The following is a 24,664-nucleotide window of genomic DNA, read 5'->3' on the forward strand; positions in this document are numbered from 1 at the left end:
TCACCGTAGCTCCCTGTCGCTGCTCGCATTACAGTAAGTTCAGGTCATTAAAAACCACCTACAGAGGCACTACAAGTACAGCACCAGGTTTATGGGCCTTCGCCTTCACTACGATCTGCAAGGGGACGCAAAGCTAGCCTCACTGTCACAGGAAATCTCAATCCGAACCCGTAGTTCAGCTTCAAAAATCATTTGAAGACCTGCCTCCCCTGAGAATATACCATGCCCTGTCTCTTTCCCTCTATCTTTTGATCCTATTCTTGCACTTTCTCCCAAAAATATATGTCATTTGCAAAGCACTTGTATGCTATTCAATGCATCTGTAGGCCTGTGGCACTTGTGTCAGGAGTGTTGAGGCGCTAATCCTTTAAGACTTATCCTTGATCAATTGTCACTTGATTGCACCCTTATTTGTCACTTTGCATAAAAGCCAAATGAATAAATGTAAATATGACTCAGATGTCTGGAGCCAAGCTTTGATTTCAACATTATTTTNAGACTTATCCTTGATCAATTGTCACTTGATTGCACCCTTATTTGTCACTTTGCATAAAAGCCAAATGAATAAATGTAAATATGATGTCTGGAGCCAAGCTTTGATTTCAACATTATTAATGTCAAATTCAGCTTTTTGAAGCTTTTTATCTAAGGTCTCGGTAGAATAGCCTATTCAACCTAGAAGTGGCTGTTGAAGTTGAGGTTTCAAAGATCATTCTTAGAAGTTGAGAGAACAATCCCAGCACAAGGTCCATTTCGTTGCTGTTCATATCACATGATCTTAGTTTTCCCAGTTGGAGATGTAGGTGTACAAATTTCCATTTTCTGCCGAACTTCTCATCCATGTTGACTCCACATGCTAATGAAGACCATGTGGTATGATCGAAAGCCCAAAGCAGCAACTAAATGGATCTTGCGGCAAGATTGTTTTCTGTTCTATTATGACCTTCCCCATTAATGTTCCCATTGTTTCCAGTTATCAGACGGTAAAACCACCACCCTCCATTCCTCCCTGAATGACTCAGTGCAGTTCAATTCCATCTTTATTGTCCCCTGGGAAGAATATGGTTTGCAGATGGAGTTAACAATAAAATGATGAAATAGAAATACAAAAAAATAAAAAGTAAAACGTGCAGTAGGAATGCAATAAAGTACATAGGCGCAGGTAAAATCACAAAAACCAACCAACAGTTTTATGCCACAAAGACGAACATGAGTGGATAAAACCCTGCAGGGAGTCAATAGCTGAATATACCTCAATAAAAGAACTCAGTCATCAGTGCTGTCAGTGATTCCACCAAAATGAATGGTGGTAGCACTTATGACTGACAGTAATAAGGTTTACAAACAGCTCTATTCAATTGTGAGAAGGAGTCTAGACAGTTTTTCTGCAGTGAGTGAATAATGGGACAGCTAGTTAAGGAAAAAAAACTCCTGAAAACCGTTTAACATTGGCTGAGAATAGACAATGGAAAATACTTTACTACTATACTAAAATTTCTCGGCCCATTTTGTTTGTTTTTCTGTGGATGACTGTGGATATTATGAGATATTAACAGCGCAGCTACAGAGGTAGGCTATATAATATTAAAAAAAATAACGTTTAAATAGAAGGGCTACAAATGCAGCACCAATTTCTTTCAGTTATCTAAAACATCAACAGTAGGCTAAACATCCTGTTTTAGTGTCAGTCCCTCAGGATTATCGAGCAAAGCACTCTTAGACTCTTCATTTTGCACAGACTTTCAACTGTCACACAGGGAGAAAGAAATCCACCAAGAGAGGGAGGAATACACAACAATCTCTCCACCGACAGTGGCCTCAAGGGACCACAGTACAATGCATCCAGCAGACGAGCTGTGTTATCAGTAAAAGGATACGATTCTCCCCTTTTCTCTGCTGAAAAAAAAAAAAAAAAGTGTTCCCTTGCTGTCAGTATCACTACTTGTCTCGTTATTGCTCATTACCTGAACACAAAACTTAAAGCTAAATACAAGTTCACACCTTCTGTTGGGGTCGTGGGAAATGCAGGAAATCTTCTAAAGTACGTGTCGACACGAAGGCAGGTTGAGGGGAATGTGTGGGATTCACCAAAAAGAGAAGAAATTACAACAACTTCAGCACAAAATAACTCCTGGATTGCAAGGACTATCACAGGCTGATGAGATCTCAGTGGTGTGCAGGGGGAAAAGCGGGTAAGGTGACGGGAGGTCTAGGTGTTTATGCAGCAGTTTTTCCATCTACAGTGAAGTTTTATTTTCTTTCTTTAGGAGCAGGTAGTTACCTGGGTGGGCCTGGTTGGAGGCAATCTTTTCTGCCCTTTTCTTTTCCCCTGGTGTCGTGCAGCTCCTTGATGGGTAGCAGCTGACAGCCGATGACCCGCTCAGCAGTCAGCGGCGCAGACAAGGTGCCACAGTTTGTCCTTGGAAGCAGGAGGAGGCCGAGCCGGACTGACAAAAGGACACTTTCAATTATTGCCTCGGAAAAAAAAATTGGACTGGGATAGGTTGTGTGGTGTCAAGTTTTCTCAGATGTCACAGGAAGAAGAACAACTGTTGTGCTCTGCTAATTAGGCAGATGTTTTCTTTCCATCTGCAGGCATCAGTGGATTCAAGTGCATTCATGTGTGTGTGTGTGTGTGTGTGTATATGTGTGTGTGTAGGCTACATGACATGCATGCCCTCTGCAGAAGAGATCGATGTTTGTATGAATATGAAGAAGGCGGTTATAGGGAAAAATGGTCTTGCAGCAGATATAGTGATTTATTAGACCGCTCTCACGCACACAAAGACTCTCACAGAAGGAGAGAAAGACAGAGTGGGAGCAAGCGAAGGAGAGAGACAGTGAGAAAGTTCGCTCGAGGCAATATTACCCACCTCTGTTGTCTTAAAATCTAGCCCTCAGCCATGTAGTCAGGAGCTGTGTCAATATAGGTTATTATATACACACACACAAACACCATGGAAGGGCGCCATGCATGACAAACGTCTTCTATATAAATATCTACACATCACATGAAATGAAATAAAGTCAGAGGATGTGAGCAGGCGTACAGACAGCTGAGAGGATGCTAACACATGGTCTGATAACACGTTTGCAGCCAAGGATGCTGTCACTAGAGTAGATTCATTGTCTCACTCTGGGACTCATTAAAGCACACTACTGGTATGGTCATTATGTGGGCACCCAAACTGAGTAAGTGTTGTCCCCTACCCTTGAAAACCAAGGCTCATTAAAACACACGAGAGCAAATGAGAGCTCCAAAGGAGCAGGCGTGTGTGACCCATTTTGGCTCGTGACTATGGCGTACAGTAGTTTGCTGTGCGACACACACACACACACACACACACACACACACACACACACACACACACACAACAGGCACACACACACAGAGCAACACACACAACACACACACACATCTTTAATAGTGAACTGGCTGCCACTCTGAGACAGGGTGTGGATGAAGGCCACACATGTCAAATGTGCCAAATGAAATCACATTAGTAACTTAAGTGAAATCTAATTAAATCAAGTTGAATCAGCAGCTGAAGCGGTAAAACCCCTGCTGGTTGGCTCTCTGCCCCACAGCCATGACACGATCTCACGCTTCTGGTTACAAAAGGGAGTTTTCTTCTTAGTAGGAGTTCAAACACAAAGGACTGCAGCAGCCCTGTTGTTGCTGTTGTTGCTCTTCTTCTTTTTCTGCTTTCCCTTAATTCCCCCCCAAAGCACTTGGAGCTCACAGACCGTACAACCTACACAGCCAAGGTTTCCAGATAGGTCTGAAATTTCATCCGGTACTCAGGCAATAAAAGTCATGCCAGGGGTGTCTTAATTGACCACCAGCTTATACAATCAAACTATTAAACAGAGGCAATAAAACGGTCTTATGTCCATTGGCCAGATGCTGGCTCTGTAATAACCTTTGTTAAGCTTATAGGACAATTATTTGTAAACCATGTATTGCAGAAACACAGTTCTTTGTTCTCATAATTTCCTGTAACATGATGAATCAAATATACACTGCAACTTCAGCTTCTGCCGCACAGCATTTTGCAGCATATTGAATTTTCTGAACTGTGTGTTTGTGTAAACCCCTCCTAAGGCATTGATCCAATCATCTCCAACGTTGGCATTTAGCATCTCTGGACTCCCATGATTCAAGTCACGATTTTTTGACATGCTTATCTTGTTCATTTGGTTGCTGCAGGTCAATCAGTTGGAGGGTATGGCATGAATCTGACAACATGAACTGTAACTGGTTAGCACACAGTGCAATCTTAATGAAACTTGACATAGTTATAGCCTAATTTCATCACCTTACCTCTGCAGACATCATTTCAAGGAATTTTGCATGTGGGTGGTTCTGTAATCATCACAGACTCTATAACATAGTGAGAAAATTAGTCCATCATCAAGACTTTTCCAGTATATACCAGGGTATTCATTTCCATTCAGCTGCTCGAGGCGAGCCACTCGCTTCAACAGACTACATTTCTTATTCTTGCTCTCATTCTGACATCAGCCCCATGCTCTCTAAGGATATATGCTGGAATTTTGGTTGTACTTGACCATTAAACTCGTCAGAGCATTTCTCAAGAATCTGTTACTCTCACCTTCACTGAGTGATACTACAACACTGACACCTGGTGGTTCAATACTGAAACTGCTATAAAATTACACTGAACCCCGAGTAAACCCCCCCATTACTCCCCTTTGCTGTGAAGTTGCCACAATTGTTATAAATAAAAATACAGTGGCTCATTCTCTAATATTTAAGATCCTTACCTGGTATATCAATCAATATGCACAATTCTTCTTTCACCATCCTGCAGGTATTCCTATAATGAACATACTAGATTTTAAAACTAGTATATTGCTTTTATTTACATAATCTCTATGATCTCTTGTGTTCTGTGTGACAGTATTTGCTTACTTATACTGTCTGTGTTGTCTAAATTAGCACTGTTTTACATCAGCTCTCTCCTGAATTGCACCCAGTTGAATAGTTTTTCTTTTTTGTAATAACAAAATTGTAAAATAAATAAATGAATAAATAAAATTCAAATATGAATTCTCGACGGCTTCATCTGTAACAAGATCCCTGTTCAAGTAAACAGTAAAATCTCTTCACTGGTTCCCAATGAAGACATTTTACTGTTTACTTAAAAGCACTTCATGGTTTCGCTAACAGTTATATTGCTGAGTTATTGCTCCCTTTCAAGCTGAAGCACAGTCTCATGTCCTCAGGCAGGGCTCTTCTGGCTGCTTCTAAGTCCCACCTCAAAACTGAAGGTGTCTGGGCTTTTGGAGTCAAGGCTCCTCAGCTCTGAAACTTCCTGCCTGAAGATTTGAGATTTGTGGAATCAATAATCACTTCTTTAAAAAAAAAAGGCCTTTCAGTATATCTGTAGTTTTTATTCCTTTTGAATATTTTACACAATTGTAGGCCTATTTTGTGTTATATAATAAAAATAATAATAATACATTTTATTTAAAGGCGCCTTTCTTGGCACTCAAGGACACCGTACAGAGTTACACAAATTGAGATTAAAAACACATTAAGAAGAAGCAAAAATAAAAGTGACAGAGCAATTGGCATCAGATGGAAAAGGCAGTTTTAAACAGATGTGTTTTGAGTTGTGATTTGAAATGGGGGAATGAATCGATATTTCTGAGTTGGGGTGGTGGTAGATTCCAGAGACGGGGAGCAGAGCGGCTGAATGCTCTACTCCCCATGGTGGTGAGACGGGCTGAGGGGACAGACAGGTGTGTGGAAGAAGAGGATCTGAGGGAGCGGGAGGGAGTGGGAACATATATAATTTCAAATGTCTAATTTTACTGCTTAATTTCTAGTTCTTGATGTTGCAATCCTGTTGAAAACCATGTAAAGCACATTGTAATTACTTTAATTTTATTACAAAACAAAGTACGGCCTACTTCAAGTTTAATAGCTTCATTTGATTTTTGTTTGTTTAGTTTATTTTTTAGCAGGTTTTATTTGGCCGGATAGCGTCGTTTTAAAAAAAAACAAAACAAACTACGGTACCCATCATGCCTCTCGGGTGCGTGATGACGCCACAGAACATCAACAACTCACATGTGGCGTACGTGCGCCGTTGCTGTGCCGTGCTAGCAACAACTGGGTAATGTGGAGCTGACGTCCCAGCTGAAATACCACGTTAAAATAAATATCACACAGCTACCTACACGCGTTTTGTACACAGCTTAACCTGAGCCAACATGCCTCCGAAGAAACCCGCCCAGCCTGCGGGAAATAAAAAAACTCAAGAGAAGAAAAAGGAAAAGATAATTGAGGTAAAAAAAAATTACACGAGTTAGCATAGCGGTGTTTAGCGTTAGCTGACCAGCTAGCGTACCACACTCGCTCAGTGTTAAACGAAGCTAACACAAGTGCTGACAAGTGAACCTTAAAGTTACACTGATCTCTGGGCAGTTGTCAGTGTTTCCTAATTGTTCGATACTCGTTCTGATTAATTTAATTGCCTCCTAACAAAATCGCTAATCTATATAACCCAAAGTTAAGCGAGCTAGCCAGCTGTCAGAAGGCCAAGCTGCTAACAGCTAACAGGGCCGTGCCGCCGGAAAAAGTGTTCTTATTTCGTCTGTTAAGGTTTATCTATGTCCATAAAGTCCGCGGCAGAAATTAGAAGCCTTAACGTGACATCTTTATTGTGTTTTATAAGAGCAGCTTGGTTGGTGTTGTATAAGAAAGGGAATTAAAGGGCGGTGCTGTGGGCCTGTTTCTCACCGGCCTGTAGGACAGATGAGGGTACAGATTTCAGCCAGTTTCGGCGCCGAGTTGAAACAGGTGTAAAAGTTATTAGTTTTTATACTTAATTTCCTTTGTTTTTAAACGTGAGAGTACTGCAAGTACCTGACTATACTAATCACTGTCACTGCCACATCTTCCTGTCAGTGTAACCCTACCTGCTTGTCAGCGTCGTTCATGCACAGGAATAGATGATTTCACTGCATTTTCTCAGTATGTCAGATCGTTTGTTACTACAAATCTTTGCGGAAAATGATCTATCACCTGTCTAATTTCACAACAGAGATACCTACTAATCAAGTCCACTAGTGTGATAACACTTCATATGCCATATGTGGTCTGATGCTTAAAACATGAGGCTGTAAATCCCATTAAAAGAATTGTGTTGTATGTGTTTCCAGAGCCTGACATATCTCATTCCCCTGTGACCTCCACAGTTGGCCAAAAAGTACTAAAAACACATGTGATTGTGATCTGTGGCTGAATACAGTTCCTAAACACACACTAGTTACTTTTGCTTTGAGTAATGTTTGCTAGTAAACTACAACAATGCCCAGCAGTTTTGGGCAATGACTCAGCCTGTTTTAACAATTAAGCCATTTACACCTTCAGTAGAAACCAATGGGCTTGGAGCTGAGTGGCACAGATAAGATAGGCAAGTCAGAGGGGACTGAAAGACGGACTAACACGTTGTCAGATTAAATATCAAACATATCCATATATACTTTTAACAACCACGTTAATCTGAAAATTTAAATTAAGTACATTTTATTACATTGCGCACAGGCAAGTTTAATTAAGTGTATGTTAATTTTGCTGAATTAAAAACAGATTTAGAAGTGATTCTTACCGATTTGCCAGTGGTTGCTACCACCTTAGAGTTGTCATGTTATAGCAATGTGACATAATGAATGTTGCCTTCTGCTTATTTTCTTTCATTGTGCCCAGAGAAATAGATAATAGAGAGCTTTGTGCGGCTCTAATCAAATTCTGGTTTGTCTGAAATCACTTAATATCCACATGTAGGTGATAATATGACCAAGGAAAACAGCTGCATCAATCTAAATTTAAGAACCTTTGACACTGTGTGAGAACAGCAACATTGCATGTTCATTGCAAGTCACACTGTGTGACATGAGTCTGTCTGATCTCAATTTTGAGGCATTTGAGATTGTGCGATAAATGTGAGTCACAGTGCGGCAATTTAAGAAAAACATGCAGAAAAAAACAGGCAGCTTTTTGATTTGTTTTTCAACTGTTTTCAAAAATGGCGTTTACAGTGCTGCATCACTCCATGGTTGGTTTATAGACCAGGTTGATTAGAAACCAACCAGCAGCAATTGCATTGTGGGTTTTGATACTCTGAATCAGATGATGGACATGTCTCACAATTCAGTGTACAAGCACTGTTTTGGATTACCAGCCAAAGATTTCACTACGCTGCTTGTGAACTTTCCTCTGTGGCAGGCCAGAATTATAGTGTATGAATAAAGGAAAACACATGCTGGAGCTTGTTTTCATGATGTTGGCGCTGTTTGCTTGGGTGATATTATTGGAGGTTAATTATGAAACTGATGATGAATTGACCTGTTGTTTTTTCTAGGACAAGACATTTGGCCTTAAGAACAAGAAAGGGGCCAAACAGCAGAAGTTCATCAAGAATGTTACTCAGCAAGTGAAATATGGACAACAAAGTGCAAGACAGGTTAGATTAGACAATTCCTTCTTCTTACTATGTTTCTTTCTCCATCCCTTCATACTATCTCTTGCGTGAACTATCTCCAAATCTCACACACACACTTACTGTGTCACACTGTACTCATCCTCTCCTCTCATTTTACCAAATAATTTTAAATGTCTGCTGTTAAAAACATTTGTAAGAGAGTGCATTCATTTTGTACAATGAATCATCAAACAACTGACCACTAATTTAAATCTTTGTGAGCTAACTTGGTGTGTGTGTGTGTGTGTGTGTGTGTGTGTGTGTGTGTGTGTGTGTGTGTGTGTGTGTGTGTGTGTGTGTGTGTGTGTGTGTGTGTGTGTGTGTGTGTGTGTGTGTTGCCCAGGCTGAGGCAGACAAGACTGCTAAGAAATCTGACAAGAAGAAAGAGTTGGACGAACTCAACGAGCTGTTCAAACCTGTAGTCGCTGCCCAGAAAGTCAGCAAAGGTAACGAACATGAATGAACATTAACTTAGCTTATCTTACATTTTAATTGTTGCTCATCTTTTAAAACTGCCAAATATTTACTGATTGTTCTTGTGTGTTCAGTACAGTTGAACAATAAATTCTTCTCTCTTTTCTGCAGGTGTCGACCCAAAGTCCGTGCTGTGTGCATTCTTTAAGCAGGGCCAGTGCACTAAAGGTGACAAGTGCAAGTTCAGCCATGATTTGTCAATGGAGAGGAAATGTGAGAAGAGAAGCGTCTACGTGGATGAAAGAGACGAAGACCTGGAGAAAGGTTAGTGTACAGTGTGGGTGACTTGTATATATAGTAATATTGTATATAATGTCATAGCATCGAGCAATGCTGCATTTTGATCTTCCCTTTTTCTAATGTTTACTATAATAGTCCCTACATGGCTGAAATAAATTAATAAGTAGGCCCCCTGGTTTTGGAAATTGCTTGGCATTTAATATTACAATAAGCAGTGAGCAATAAGATTTTTTTTTAGATGGTTGTATCTGCACCAAGCAGCACAACCTAAGTGTTAAATATATAAATGTCACAGGAGGAAACCGTAAACATGACCGCATTACAAGTGACAAAAATGCTGACATCTTTGTTACACAAAATAAGATAAAAAATGTCACTGTTATGCTTTTCTCAGTAACAACATGGCTTGATAACATGTTGAAATACATTGTTTAACACTGAACAACTTACCTCTATTGCTTATGTTTAACGTGAGACCTGTTGTGTTCTGTTTAGACACAATGGAGAACTGGGATGAGAAGAAGCTGGAGGAGGTCGTCAATAAAAAACACGGAGAAGCTGAGAAGAAAAAAGCCAAAACACAAATTGTAAGTGTAATTTTTTTTCAAAAGTCCTGGATGCAGAGAAATTAAAAGAGCCCTGTTACTGACACATAGAGGGGAATGATTAGAGAGACGAATACAGGGAGTTCAGACAGTTCGGAGGTGATGAAAGGGATGGAGATGAGGAAGAGAAAACCAAATCTAAAGGGGAAAAACAAGGACTACCTTGAGCAATAGTGTATGTACTGCGATTTGATCATAATTATATCAGGCCAAGCCAAAAACACTGTTCAAAGCCATTTCAGATTGCAGGAACTGCAAGGAAGTCCTGTTAGTGGTGGATTCAATGAAGCAGTGATCTCATGGCTGTTTGTCCTCAACCATATCGACCCACTTCACCTTCACTTGAAATGAATCTATCTAAATGCAGTAACAACACAAGATGCTTTCTGTTTTCCCTTCCCTGTAACATTATCTACTTTGTGTCATTTTCAGGTGTGCAAGTACTTCTTGGAGGCCATAGAGAATAATAAGTACGGCTGGTTCTGGGTGTGTCCAGGGGGGGGCGATACTTGCATGTACCGGCACGCCCTGCCGCCCGGCTTCGTACTCAAGAAAGACAAGAAGAAGGAGGAGAAAGAGGAGGAAATTTCGTTGGAGGAACTGATAGAAAACGAGGTAAGGACGGATGGAGGGATGTAAAGTCTGCTCCTGGCAAAAAAAACTATAATCCAACTCTGAGATGTATTTGGAGGCTCTAGGTGAATCAGAGCAACACAGAGGGCTTGTTATAGATAAAGCTTTGCACTTGTGTCCTGCATCTCAATAAGCATGGTTGCTGCCATCATGGAGGTCCATGCGGAGAGTTAGGTGTGCACAAATGACAGCCTCTACTCCAAAGCAACAACTGTAGGTTAATAGTGAGCTCAGTTGATGTGAACAAACTGTCCTTCAGTTTGTCAGCTAGTTAAGCAGGTATTAGGGCTGTAAGGACGTTTTCATATAAATACACAACTACTAACCACAGAAATGTTTGAAATCGGATGTATTAACAAGACAGTGGAGATCAGCGTAGCCTTCTGTTGGATGCTGCCTAACAAGCTGGAATTAGTAGCAGTAAGTGAGTAAACTTTAATTCCATTGCACCTTTAAAAGCAGTTACAAAGGGCTTTACATATACACATTAAAACGTGCTATAGTAAAATACAGTTAGAGAGATCATTTGAAGGAGGACAGCTGGGCTTCATAAAACAGAATTAGATAAGTTGTAAAAGTTGTAAAATACCCGTCTGTACAAACCAAATTAAGAAAGTGAAGAAACATAACCAGTTGTCTTCAGATAATGTCAGCAAAAAGTTGAGGACGTCCAACATGGCTACCACCCGGGGTCGTTAAACGCTCTCTAAATACTAAGTGTGCCTGATTTTACCCTGGAAGATGTCTTTACTGTCCACATCCTGATGTCCGTCTCTCCCCCCCGCAGCGTGCAGCTCTGGGTGTCAACGTGACTCGGATCACCCTGGAGACTTTCCTGGCTTGGAAGAAGAGGAAAAGGCAGGAGAAGGTTGGAACATGTTTAAACATCTTATTAACATAGTTTGACACGTTTGTCACTGCAGCATCATGGATGTTTAATTTTAAGTCCCTTACATTTCCCCGTGGAAGTTATGTCGTCTGATGATTCAGGGCTAAATCAGAAAACGTGAGAATCTTACATGGACACAAGTACCCCCCCCCCCCCCCAAAAAAAAAGTAACTGGCTGCTGTTGATTGACAGGTGGACAAAGCGAGGGAGGAGTTGGAGAAGAAGAAGGCCGACTTCAAGGCTGGAAAGTCGCTAGTAGTAAGTCTGGCTCCAGCTGGTGTGGGTGGTGTTGGTCACACAGTATTCTGGATAACTGTTTGTGTTTCTGTTTATAGCTGTGGTCACTTTATGAGTCTACATGTTGTGTCCCGTTACTGCTGAAGCAAACATCTCTGCAGTAATACAGGATTTAATTAAATATCTGTATGCGTAGGTGAGCGGCCGCGAGGTGTTCGAGTTCCGTCCAGAGCTGGTCGACGACGACGACGCTGAAGCCGACGACACTCGATACGAGAGCGAAGAAGAGGAAGACGACGAAGTGGTAATTATTAAATAATCCACAATTCTCTAATCTGTCTGTGGCCAGCAGCCGCAGAGGCCGCTCCTCCTCCTGCATCCGATGCTTATTAAGTTTGTCTTTGTTTGACTTCATATTCTGTGAAGTCTAACACAGTGTGCGTTGTTGGTGTGAAATATTAATAACATATCAGTGTTGTCGGCGCTCGGTCAGTCAGTGTTTCCAAGTTATTTCGGTTACGCTGTGAGGTGGGTGTGAACAGGCAGGTCCTCAAATATAAGTTTTGAATATTTAAATTTAGAACATAGTAATTAGAATAAAATGGATGGGATTGTTGAAAATATGCAAATTAATCCCTTCTTTTCTGAATCAGTGAAATTTGATTAAAAACTTTTTTTTTTTTCATTTTAGAAAAATGAAATTAAAAAAAACTCCCCCATTTTTCCCACTTATTTCTCTGGTTTTGTCTCTCCCCTGTGTCTCTATCTCGCTCACTGACTCGAGTCACTGTGATTGGCTGAGTAGTGTCACATGACCACTGCCGTAAAAGCCAGAAAAGCTGTGCTGGTTAAAATATAGACTCTTTAAAATTTAATTTTTAGGCAATAGCGTCTTGGTCTGGATCGAGCTATTAGTGACCTCAGCTCTATACAAAACCTACCACTCAGAGAAATGTCTATGTGCTTGAGATCATGGCTGCTGCTAGAGTGGACCATAAAAAGTGCATCCTGTTAATTTTGGGCAAAGTGAAAATGACAGCTTCTAAAACAGATGATGTAACTCCATTTCCAGGTTCAGTATATGAATTTACAGGTAACAAAAGTCGCTGCAGGTGTAGGTGAGGTTTATGTAACCCAGACACAGTTTCCACATCTCAAAGGTGAGACTGAGCAGGTATAATTCAGCGTCTTACAGGTGATAGGAAGGTGGTTTGGTGCTGTCCCCAGACTCAGTGTTCCTGTAGTTAAATGGTGTAATTCCTGCTGAACTGCAGCTGTCGTCTTTTCACACGTCAAATCATTTGCCTGTTAATTACTTGCACCTGTTGCACACTTGTTAGCTCCTCAGTAGATTTGGGCTATAAATGAATCCATAACAAGTTTAATGAACAAGAAAACATTTTCTTAATTAAACACAGTTTGGTTTTTTTGTCCCTTGATTAATTTCCTGGTTCCTTTTATTTCTGGTACTAAAATATTGTGTAAAAACTTTGTCCAATCAAAAACAGTCTGGCTTTTGGCAACTTTACTGGCATTAAGTTCCAGAAAGTGATAAAGTTCTTCTAGGCATTTTTATGTGTTGGATTTCTTGTGTCGCACTCCTGTCTAAACCTGCTGTTCATGGTTTTCATTTCAGATTGATACCACAGAGGTCCAGGACATAGATTTATCTCGTTTTGTTCCACAAGAGGTCGACAACACAGGCATTACCGTAGCATCCATGGACCGTTTCACCTCGAGGAATAAGAGTGAACCGACAGAAGAAGACAACGGTAAGAAAAAGCCACTAATTCGACTAGAATTAACGCCTTGCGGTTGTATCCCTCCGCCACTCAGACTAGATTCAGGTTACATCCCTGTTTATCCAGAATCATATAAAATATTAAACATTTGAGTGAAATTTTTTCTCATAATTGATGTGTGAAGTCTTGAGTAATGGTTAGAAAGTATTTTGTGAGGTCACCATGTCTTTGACCTTTAGCCACCAAAATTTAATCAGTTCATCCTTGAGTCCAAGTGGACATTTGTGTCAAATTTGAAGAAGTTCTGTAAAGGTGTTGCTGAGACAACGTGTCCACAAGAATGGGACGGACAGACTGACGGCCCTGGCTGTCGCCGGTGCGGAGGCATAACAATGTGACTTCCGCTAGTTGCCATGACAATGCTGGTTACAACTATACACAACCCTTGAATACATTTTGTTTAAATCATAACTGAGGATGACCTTAATGTAAAAAATCTGTCTATCTTTTCTTTCCTGCTTCCTCCTCCTCCTCCTCCCCCCCTCGTGCTCTCTACAGAGGAACAGCTGAACGGAGCTTGCGGCGGCGCTGAGGCCAATGGGCTTTCAGGAGCAGAGGGGGGAGGGGAGGACGGAGGAGGGGAGGATGAAGAGGAGGAGGAGGTGGAGGAAGAAGAGGTTCCAGTGGACGAGAACCTGTTCACGGGTGAAGATCTGGAGGAACTCGACGAGGAGCTCAACACACTGACGCTGGAAGAATGAGAGGGAGCGCGCGAGGTGGAGGTTAGGACGGACTAAGTGACAAAGGGATGGACCGATGGATGCATGGAGCTTAACAACAAAGAGACCGGATGTTTAAATGATTTTAAATTTCAGAGACTCCAGTAATAAAGCCTGATTATATCATGACATCACTGCCTGTCTCTGCCCCCTCTGTTTTCTGTATCGCCCCTCTCACATCCCACCGCATCCCAGACGTTCTGTCCATCGGGTGTCCAAATTTCCACAGCAGGGCCAATAAGGGTCAACCAGGGCCAACTCCACATGAATGTCGCTTGTCACAATTTCTAATACGAGAGAATTCGGCTGCTGCTGTTGTGCACTTTTTGTTGCTCAACGCTGGCTTACGTTGAAACTGAAATTACTTTAGATAAAAATTAGGCTTCGAGTGCTTCTCTACCTGATCACTATTAAATATCGAACAGGGTGATTTGCTGAATGAGACATTACAAGGGCGTAAAAATCAAAGCACTGCTGGAAACGGCTTCAGTAAACTTAATAACATTATCGATGGATGTTTAAAAAAAGCTTTTGTAAACTGAATTTATACAAAGTGGGAAATGAACAGGATTGATTCTGTGGTAAGAAATCTGTTCAGAGCTTCGCCTGCTCTCGTACCAAAATAAAAGCTGTAGATTGAGGTTGTCAGCACTTTCATTATTCTAGTAATTTGTTTTCCCTCAACAGATCCATTATTTCATTTAGGTGAACTTAAAACTGTTGAAAAAATTTGTGTAACTTTGTCGAAGGAAAAGTCCAGACCTAGCTTCTGAAATGTCAGGGGTGTTTGAGACCTGATTAGTGCTGTAATTCAGCCCCAGCAGGGAAACCAAATGATCCCATTGCCAGCCCAGTATTGTAAATAATGTTCTCATGAGTTGCCTCCTGAAGAAATAAAAGATTACTGTACATCCAGTGTGTGTCTCTTCTTGGATGACGCCAAGTCCCCACATCATTTCATATCAGTTGATATTGTACTTAAGTTCAAACTTTAACAATAAACACAAATCTTTATGTAATCAAATTACTAACAAGAAACTGACACACTGAACTTTTCTTGGTTCATCTTTGGTGCCAGTGATGTTGAAATTCAGATATAATTACAAGGTATTTCTAAATCTCAAGATCAAAATTCTTTAAGGCTTTTAATTATGACATTGGGCTTAAAGGACAGGTTCGCATTTTCTCAGGTCAGTCTTAAGAAAAAGAAAATACTCACGTTTTGCTTGCTGTAATCATTCCTCCTTTTCTTACTGGCCACTAAGAGAATCCTTCCTTTTTCTTTTTTTTTTTTCCATTTGAGATCGGGAAATGTTCAATCCTCTTTCTGTGCAAAAACATATTCCAAAACAGTTTGAAATAATCAAATCAAGTGGAGATCTATATATCTATTATGTATCTATAATTACCGTCTTTTTGTATGAAATTCCCTCTTGTGTTTCTTTGCTGAGCTGCGGTGTAAAGATGGGAACACAAAGAGGGTATTTTATACTAAAAAGTCTGTACTCGATTTGTCTAACTCAGACTGTTGAAGCCGTATCATCATATAATCCTAAGCTGAATTTCAGACTGCAAAGAACGATTCTCCTAATGGCCAATATGAACAGGTGGCACAATTACCGCAAGAAAAACCTTGACTTCGACTGTTCATGCTGACAACTGATATTTATATTGTAAGACAAATCTGAAAAAAAATGTCCTTTAATACTCAGTAGAGTGATTCATATATACATACACAGTGCGTTCAGAAAGTATTCAGACCCCTTTGCTTTTTTTATATTTTGTTATGATGCAGCCTATTGCTGAAATTGTTTAAATTGTTTATCAATCTACACTCACATCCTTAAACTGACCCAGATGTGCATGTAATTGAAGCCTTATCTTGATACGGTCATGATTTACTCATGTTACAACATAAAACTGGATATTTTTTTTAGTACGTTTTACTACTATTCTGAAAAATAAATTATATTTAGCACAGGTATGTGGCAAAAACTTTGACAAGAGATCAAAACAGGAAAATGAAATCAAAATGTTTTAATCATCAGTGAACGTCCAGGCCGGACAGTGCACCTCCTACTTGCAACATGGAAGACTATATCTGTAGTTTTGACATTTCACATTCGACAGGCAGCTCCAAAAGAAGAGATGAGAGATCAAATGGTGTTGTGAACTGCTTTTTATTTTGACTGAGACAAAAAAAAATTACATTTAGTCTAATAAACACAGTTGAACTGCTTAACATGAAATCACATGGCACACCATTAGAGAAAAAAGGAAGGACTAGATCTGAACTACAAAACTGTCTAGATCCAGCTTTACAAATCCTGTTGATGTTTATCTTACTAACAGATTGCAGCCTCCTGCCCTCAGTTTTTCAAGAAAATGTTGCCTGAACTACAATGTAACTCTGAGATGTTTAAACTTGAAATAAAGTGTTTCTTCAGCAGCCTGTTGATAAATTATGGTGTGCTACTGCTGCGGTTGTACAGTTAGTCCAGCTGATAGAAGCCAAAAACGGCGTCAAGGTTGAAACTATGTACTTTAAAAAAAACAAAACATAAAAGCATCACACTGAACACAAACTACACACACTGTATATGATGCTGCTGCTGCTGCTGCTGTTCACACACTGTGTTTGATTAAGACTCCCATTTTAGCAGTGGATGCTACTGTGCACTTGTTGTATCACTGAGTCACAGCAAGGTCACTGACCGGCAGTAAGGTCAGACAGGTGTCAAAGGTCGTGTCAGAGGTCGGGAGAAGGTCTTGATGTCGGTCGGTCTGTCAGGTCAGGTGTCATTGTGTCATGACAACAGTCGCCTAGGGAACAAGAAGCTGCAGTGTTATTCACAGGAAGAAAAACAACTCAACTGTCATCAATAACTTGTTGACAGGTGTGACTTCCACATGTGTGTGGAAGGCATGACTGAAGGGGCTCACACACATTTTGCAAATAAATCTTCTCTCATCTTCACCGGGAGATCAATATATTTTAGAATATGTCTAAGGACAAAATATTTCATGAAATACATCCTAACATCCTTTAAAGGAAGCAGAATACTGGTTTTATACATGAGTATAATAATGTCGCACCACTGTTTCACTGTTGGGGGAAAGCTCTGCTAACATGCTAACAACCTTTCTTTGTCCCTGAACAGACCCTGAAATGGAGAATTTAAAAAAAAAAAAGGGAGCCAGGAGTCTGCATGTTCAACCAAAGAGAAAGAAGTTTTAAAGTAATGTGGGAAGGTGAAGGTAAACCTGCAGACACCCGGTCCTCCACCGTTTCTTTCATTATATATTTTAAATATACAATGAAATCACCAGAAAATACACAGTAGTATGTTGTATGTTACAGCTGTAGTAACTGCATCCTTCAACTAGTTGCACGAGGAATTCAATTTTAGGTTAGTTTTTCCTTAACTTTAACTGGCTTAGACCGGCCCTCCATTTTGTACTTTACTCTTCATTTCGATCACCACACAGCTGATGTGAACTGCTCTGTGTGTGTGTGTGTGTGAGTGTGTGTGTGTGTGTGCTGCTTGCACAAACCATGTAACAGACCTTACTCAGAATCCATTTGAAGTCTATGTATAAAATACATTGTTACCAAAATACAAAACTCTTTGGTACCAAATGTCCAGTTATTCATACTGGTGGTCCCAGCAGCAGAAAATCTGGCACTTACCGGTCATTTCAATAGGTACGAGGACGTTTGTGAGATTCCTCTCTGGGAGGATCTGCCAGCATCACCTTCATCTTCACTCCGTTGACGACCCGACCATGGAGCGCTGCCATGGCCTCATCTGCGCACTGAGAGGTGAACATGCAGAGAGAAGATTTATTTAGGGAGACAATCTTGATTTGGTTTGTTTTTTTTTTAAAAACATACTCTGCTTCTGTTTGTCAGGATATCACTCAGCTTTTCCTCTGTCTACCTCTACTCATCCCTCCATCTTTCACAGCCCATTTACTCCTCCCTATAAACTGTATTCATCCAACCGTTCTACTTAACCTCCTGCTGCTAATCATACATTAAATACTACATATTTTTCTCTCTGGTTTGTTTTCAGCTTCACCTCCATCACTTCAGAGTCTCACCTGTTTGTCTGCATACTTCATATATCCAACTTTCCTCCCTGGAACCAAATGCACCTCGATAAGTGAACCAAAGCGACTACAGAGAGAGACAGAGGGAGACACAGTGGGAGGAAAAAACATTTAATTGTAAAGCAGGAACGTTTGTTAATGCTTATTGTCTGGAGCATCATTTTAATAGCACATTACACTGTTATTTAAGAGCACTTAGCTTGATGCCCTCATCCGGGGCAATTTGAAGTGACTGAGCTTAAGTTGTGATCGATTGAACCTTTCACCTTCTGGTTAATGGACCATTATTTTTACCATTTGGCCATTTTGTGACATAAATATACAAAACCCATCAGCACATTTTAAAAATGCTATAATTAAGTGAAATTATGAGCCAGTCCATCATTCACTTACCAGAAAACGTCCTCCAGCACATCCGGGGGCAGCGGGGAGGGGCTGAACACGACGAACAAGCGCTCCTTGGTTTTGCTGTCAGGTGGAGCGAGCTTCTTCAGCGGGGGCAGGTTGACGTCTGTCTGAACCCGGGACATTGGAGAGACGGGAGAGAAACCCTGGAGGATACAAACAAAATAGTCAGGCTTCATGATAGAACTTTAATACAGTATTTTAATTTTTTTTACACATAACTGTGTAAAACATATCAGCTCCAAGGTTACGCATGTTAAGACTTGTGTAATTACCAACTTTTATTTCATTAATTATTTAATCTGTAAAATGCCAGAAGTGGCAGAGGAGGCCTGGAGGAATAATTACCCAGAACAGTTATTAACTTTGAGATGTTATTTACCGGGTGAGTTGTTTTCTAAAACTTAGATTTTGTCTCTAAAGTGACAAGAAAAACAATAAAAATATAGAATAACTTCACTTCCAGTTATTAATATACAGCATGTGTGTAAATAAGTATTTTTAAAAGGAAAAAAACTATTCCTATCTGTACAACCTGTGTTGTAGGAATCTAAAATATGCAGAAACCATCTTTTTGACTCCTACAGTACAGGTTCAATAAATGTCTAAAATACAAGAGCAGTGTGCAGAAATGTCCTGTTCTTCAATAAAAGGTCTTTAAAGGACGTTGTGAGTGTTCATGTCATGCAAACAGACCATGTGACCATTGCAAAACATAACTCAAGATGACAAGCAGGTTGATCTGACACAAGTTTTTAAATCAGGCAGTGATTTAATGCACTCACCGGAGGTTTCATCACTTGGCTGGTGGAGGGTCCGTTCCACACTGCAGACATCATCTGGGTTGCAACAAACTGCATAGCCATGCGACCTACAGGACTACACACAAACACACACAGGCTGTTTTTCATTGGTTCATACCAATCACAGTGACCAGATGGAGACACAGATATTATTTCTACTATCAAATACAGGTTAGCCTTGTATAGTACTGTAAGAACGTTGACCAGACATGTTAGAAAGAAAATACAGTACTGGATAGATACTGCGTGTCCTTACTTTGTCTCCATAAAATTATTTTATGGTCATTTTCAACCTTTTGTGATGCTTTTACTGAACGTTTATATTGTATACTAACAAACAAGAACAATTTTTGCCAGTAAGACTGCACATACGACTGGTCACTGATATTTGACTCTAACCTCCATCCAGACCTGCTTGTTCCCCTGACTGCTTTTTAAACAACACGGGTTGTTTGATTCTTTGTTAACATGGGGTTTTCCTCTGCGTTTTAACTGTGTAGTGCCAACAACTTTTACTGCTTCTGTTTAGTATATAAAGAGCTCTTGCTCCTTTTCCTCTTCACCAGCTTCTCAGAAATGACTCCGCAGTCACTGCAGCCCACAGGGGACAAGTCACATTCACCCATGAATATTTGACAACAAACAGAACGTGACCATGAAGAAGTGCAACTAATGTCACTGTTAATTATCAGTGGCATTTTGGTCCTAATTTTTTAATTGATGGATTTAATTAATTAAAGAGCAATTCTGCTTCACGCCTCTATTAATGTTTGTCCCTTATGCAGAAATGCTGTAAGTGTATGCTGTCACTTATATTCAGTATAAATGCATGTGTGTGTACCTGCTGCGGTCATCTCCATCGTCAACAAAATTTACTACCAGTCTGTTGCCAGGTGGATATTCGAAGCCATTAAGCTTCTCCTTGGCATAAACTGCTGATCCCAGGTTACTGTAACGAATCAGCGCATGACCTGAGGGCACATGACACACAGGAAACAAAACACAGCCAACACTTTTGGTTTAGAGTCATCAAAATTAACAGAGGGAGCACATCAACATTCACAGGTTACATGAATTACAAACTACAGTAAACCAATTTTAGATTTATGACTTGAGCTTATATAAAACCAAGAAAATAACTTTTTAAATACTGTTTTTTGTTCCAAAAAGTGTTTGACCAGTCAGAAAAATATATAGTAGGGGTTATTTCAACCTGGGAACAACTATCTGTGATAAATTATTGCCTGTTTCCCACGGTATTATTTAGGGAACTGAACAACTTAGCTCAAAACTTTGGACACATACTTCTCATCTCTTACACTGTATTATAGTGTCCAGATGAATGAAGCCCATACTTGGGAGTTTATTCACTAACCTTTGCTCATTCCATAAGCATCTCTCTGAAGCTCGCAGTACTCCATACCAGGAATGATGTCAAACAGAGCAAAAATCTGCTCCTGGGTAAGAGCAGCCCGTGTTGACATCATGAGGCACCGCGTGAAGTCATTGGAGCGATAGTCCATGACCTGGTAGTTCCCAGGGTCAGCTGTAGAGGGAAGAGGGACACCAGGGTTTGGATGTCAATTCCAGAAATTTAGTAGTCGATACCAATATCAGTGAAATTCCACGATTCTCGATACCTATTTCGATACAACAATAAATTCCATGTACTTTCTCTTTCACTCGAATACGAATAAAAAAAACAAAAAACAAAGACAAGTGGCATGTAGACTTCAAGAATTTAAAATAAACAATACTGTGCTAAAATATAAACCATCTAACTTTTTATTGCAAAGCTTTTCAGCTATAGTGCCCTGAGACAAAAAAAATGTGGAAATAATAGATATAATAAAATGAAACAACTACTGAAATAGCAAAAAAGAACAGTGGCATGTATCCTTCAAGTATTAAAGTAAACAATACTATGCTGGGGGCGTGACAAGCACTCATGCAACTACTTCCCTCAATAGGATGTCAACCTTATGTTACTTCCTAAGAGGGTGACTATCAATCTCGTCACGTGTCGGTACTTTTCGGTACCTTCGATATCATGAAAAAACGGGTACCGTCCCTTTTTTTGCCACGTGGTAAGTATCGGTACTGGTGACAACCCTACACCAGGGTCAATAATAGGACAGAGACCACTGAAAGTAAGGGCTTCTCAGATGTATTCATATCAGTGGCCTGCTAGGAGAGAACTGAAAAATACTAATTCCCCTGGTAAGACTTCGATTCCCCTCATTCACATCTCCAATTGAACTATTTTCTCTTCACCATTTACAGATTAATGTTTACTTTATTACCACACAACACAAATACCTACAACTGCAGCCATAACTGTAACACTGATTTGAAAGAGGAATTTCAAATACAAAAGGAACAACTGCAAGCACATCAGAAGGCCAACAAGTAGTAATGTAACAAAAAAAATGTCTTCCCAATTGCCATCTGACTGCATCCCATAACACAGGAATCAGTGGTGTGTCTCAGGTGCGATGGACTTAAATGCTGGTCAATAATTTCAAAAAGAGGAAATTTAAATGCAAATATAGCAGAAGATAAAAACTCAATTAGGATGTTTAACAACTGCTTACCCATTGGGAAGGCGTACTGGTTCATGGAGTCACCACCACCCATGTAATCACCTCTTGGGGCTCCTGCGCTGTAATCTTCTGTCACTGTAGCCTTAGTGCGAGGTTCAGCCAGGATGGCCCTGTAGGCTAGCAACACCAACATCATCATCATCATCATCATCATCATCATCAACGTTACAGTGCCAAGTAACAAAGTGTCCACAGTCCTTCACAAAGTGTTAACAAATGTGAGGAACAGTCATGTCTAAACACTAAAAATGTGCATCTCCCAGTATGTTTTCCAGCTGCTACTTCTATAGCAAATAATAAACCCATTAGAGAATATGACAGTCTTACTTTTGTCACAGTTCTCTATAGCGATGGCAGCTTGCGAGGGTTTGTAGTATCTCACGTAGCCCAAACCTTTACTTTCCCCAGTGAATTTATTCTTGATGATCACACAATACTCAATATCACCATATTCCTGAAAGACAGACAGAGGCAATAGACAGAGATTTTAAAAACTGGTAATTCGACATCTCATAAAAAGATAACAACAAACAGAGATTATAGCCAATTTGCAGATCTATTTACATATCACAGAAAAAGTATGTGCACAAGCTGAGAAGTAGGTGTAGTTACTTTGAATGTGTCTTTGAGGTCCTCCTCTGAGAAGGTTTTGGGGATCATGACGAAGATCCTGGTCAGCTCTTCATCTTCAACATCTCTGTGCCTTGTTGAAGACCGTGACTGGGCAATAAACACCTGCCAACCAAGCAGAAGGTGAAATGGTTACAAATAATTGGTCATTACTAAGCCTAACAAGACATTTAAAATTTTAGTGACATCTATAAATGATAGATTTTCAAGTATTTTTTGCAATTAAATTATCTAGGAGAAGGGGAACTTGTTTTGAGTTCATGTGTTATGGTTTTGACATGTGTGCTGCCATCACAATACAATGGAGGTTAGTCGTTCGTCAAGATATTCCACATTCCTTGCTATTTTTTTCTCAGGGACAATTTTTTTTTTAGGTCAGTGAATTATCCTGAATAACTGGGGCACTGTTTCTATAAAGATGAGTTGTTTCGTGGCAGTTTTCTCTGATGTGGGCTCCACAATCACAATTCCCCTCGCCTTAAATGCACTGAGGTGGTAGCAGAGGTGTCATACACTTATATTTAAAAACCTCAGCAAATCGCACTTGAACTATCGGCATGTCTAGACGCTATTAGGAGGAAGTAGTCAGAAAATATGGATTTTGTAATACGGGTGAACTGACCCCTTTAATACAGGTCTCTCTTTCCTGCGTTGCTAACGTGAGAACCTGCTGTGTAGCATGCTAGCAGGCCGCACGTATATTATGATTCAACTGTTTCGACTGAAAGTTCACAGCATTAACAGCATACTGAACTGATACTATCAACCACCCCAACTGCCCGGTGTAAGTGACCGTTACCTTGCAAGGTTTTGTCCCTTCCATCAGCACTTTGCCGTGCATCTCCTCCATAGCTAGGCAGGCCTGCGAAGACTTAGCGAACTTCACGTAGCAGATCCCTTTGGACTCTTTTGTCTGTTTGTCTTTAACAACCCAAACCCCCTGAATATCCCCAAACGCGGAGAAACCTTCCCGAAGCTCATCTTCAGTTATGGACCGACTTGTGACCACGAAAAGCCGGCTATTTGGAGGGTCGTCGAGGTTTTCGGTCGCTTGTTTATTGGGATACTCCTCCATTTTTGCTTCCCGCTGGATATAATGCTACCAGTAGCCGTTGGTGCTGCCTTCACGTTCTCCTCGGGAACTTCCTGATTCAACTTGGTGCGTTGGCAATCAGAAAATCAAAAACAGTCATACCTAAGTTTTGATATTGGTGTTGGCCATGAAATAACCCACATAATTTACATGATGTGGAAGAGGTTTGCTTCGATGCAAAAATTTCACAAACTTTTGAGGGGGAATTTACTTGTGTTTATTTTACTTCTTGGTCTGTGCATGAAGTATAATTCTTGTATGCTGTTCACACTTTGCGTGTGTTATTGTCCCACTGAATGAAAACGTGCAATTCAATTCAGTTTGTTCCATTATCCACATTGTCTAATAAAAAATTAAAAAAGGAAGTCGAGAGCCGTAAACAGAAACAGTTTGTCTCTCCAAATAAAGGTTGCGCGTTTTGAACAAACGTGCTGGCTGCAGCGGTCAATTTAAGGAGAGCTAAGCTAAATAAATAAACAAACTGTCTAAAAAATGAACACAATTCAGCAGCGTTTAGGCAGCATCGGCTAATGATGAACGAGCTCACAGATGTCAACATACATTTACACTTAGCACAAATAGGACAATGAGATTAGGCAATACCCCCTAAACTGGCATTTGATTTTATCAGTATTAGTGGCAGTCATGTTCTCATTTGCATTGTAACGAATTAATGTCATGTTCTTCACATACCTGTTTTAACTTTTGTAGCCTATTCACTAAAATGAAAAAAAAAAACCTGTTATCTTGGCAAATAGTATTAAGTGAAAGGTGTAAATCATTTCCCACAGTTATGAAGGTATCAGTAGAGCTGACAATGAACGTTTACTGCCATCTACTGTATGGGAGAACTCTCGGCACTCCTCTGTTGTAGGTTACAAAAGGATGCTGCAGAGAGCTTT

General features: G+C 40.2%; 2 protein-coding genes across 2 annotated transcripts; one reads left to right on the forward strand and one right to left on the reverse strand.

The window, feature by feature from the left end:
* Positions 1-6,118: 6,118 nt before the first annotated feature.
* zc3h15 (zinc finger CCCH-type containing 15) lies at positions 6,119-15,024 on the forward strand. The gene is made up of 11 exons (XM_022748167.1): positions 6,119-6,318; positions 8,397-8,498; positions 8,860-8,962; positions 9,102-9,254; positions 9,726-9,817; positions 10,268-10,450; positions 11,256-11,336; positions 11,550-11,615; positions 11,791-11,898; positions 13,231-13,366; positions 13,895-15,024. The coding sequence occupies exons 1-11, from the start codon at positions 6,244-6,246 to the stop codon at positions 14,095-14,097; spliced, it is 1,302 nt and encodes a 433-aa protein (XP_022603888.1). The 5' UTR covers positions 6,119-6,243; the 3' UTR covers positions 14,098-15,024.
* A 1,255-nt stretch (positions 15,025-16,279) lies between these two features.
* Positions 16,280-23,792, reverse strand: rbm45 (RNA binding motif protein 45). Its single transcript, XM_022748186.1, has 11 exons — positions 23,469-23,792; positions 22,652-22,774; positions 22,367-22,493; positions 22,031-22,156; positions 20,812-20,982; positions 20,278-20,407; positions 19,419-19,512; positions 18,622-18,779; positions 18,220-18,295; positions 17,807-17,931; positions 16,280-16,938 (listed from the first exon to the last, which is right to left on the reverse strand). The coding sequence occupies exons 1-10, from the start codon at positions 23,742-23,744 to the stop codon at positions 17,815-17,817; spliced, it is 1,398 nt and encodes a 465-aa protein (XP_022603907.1). The 5' UTR covers positions 23,745-23,792; the 3' UTR covers positions 16,280-16,938; positions 17,807-17,814.
* Between the last annotated feature and the right edge of the window lie 872 nt (positions 23,793-24,664).

The sequence above is a fragment of the Seriola dumerili genome, unplaced genomic scaffold (assembly GCF_002260705.1).
Source record: "Seriola dumerili isolate Sdu_G_001 unplaced genomic scaffold, Sdu_1.0 BDQW01000120.1, whole genome shotgun sequence".
NCBI classification, from domain to species: Eukaryota; Metazoa; Chordata; class Actinopteri; order Carangiformes; family Carangidae; genus Seriola; species Seriola dumerili.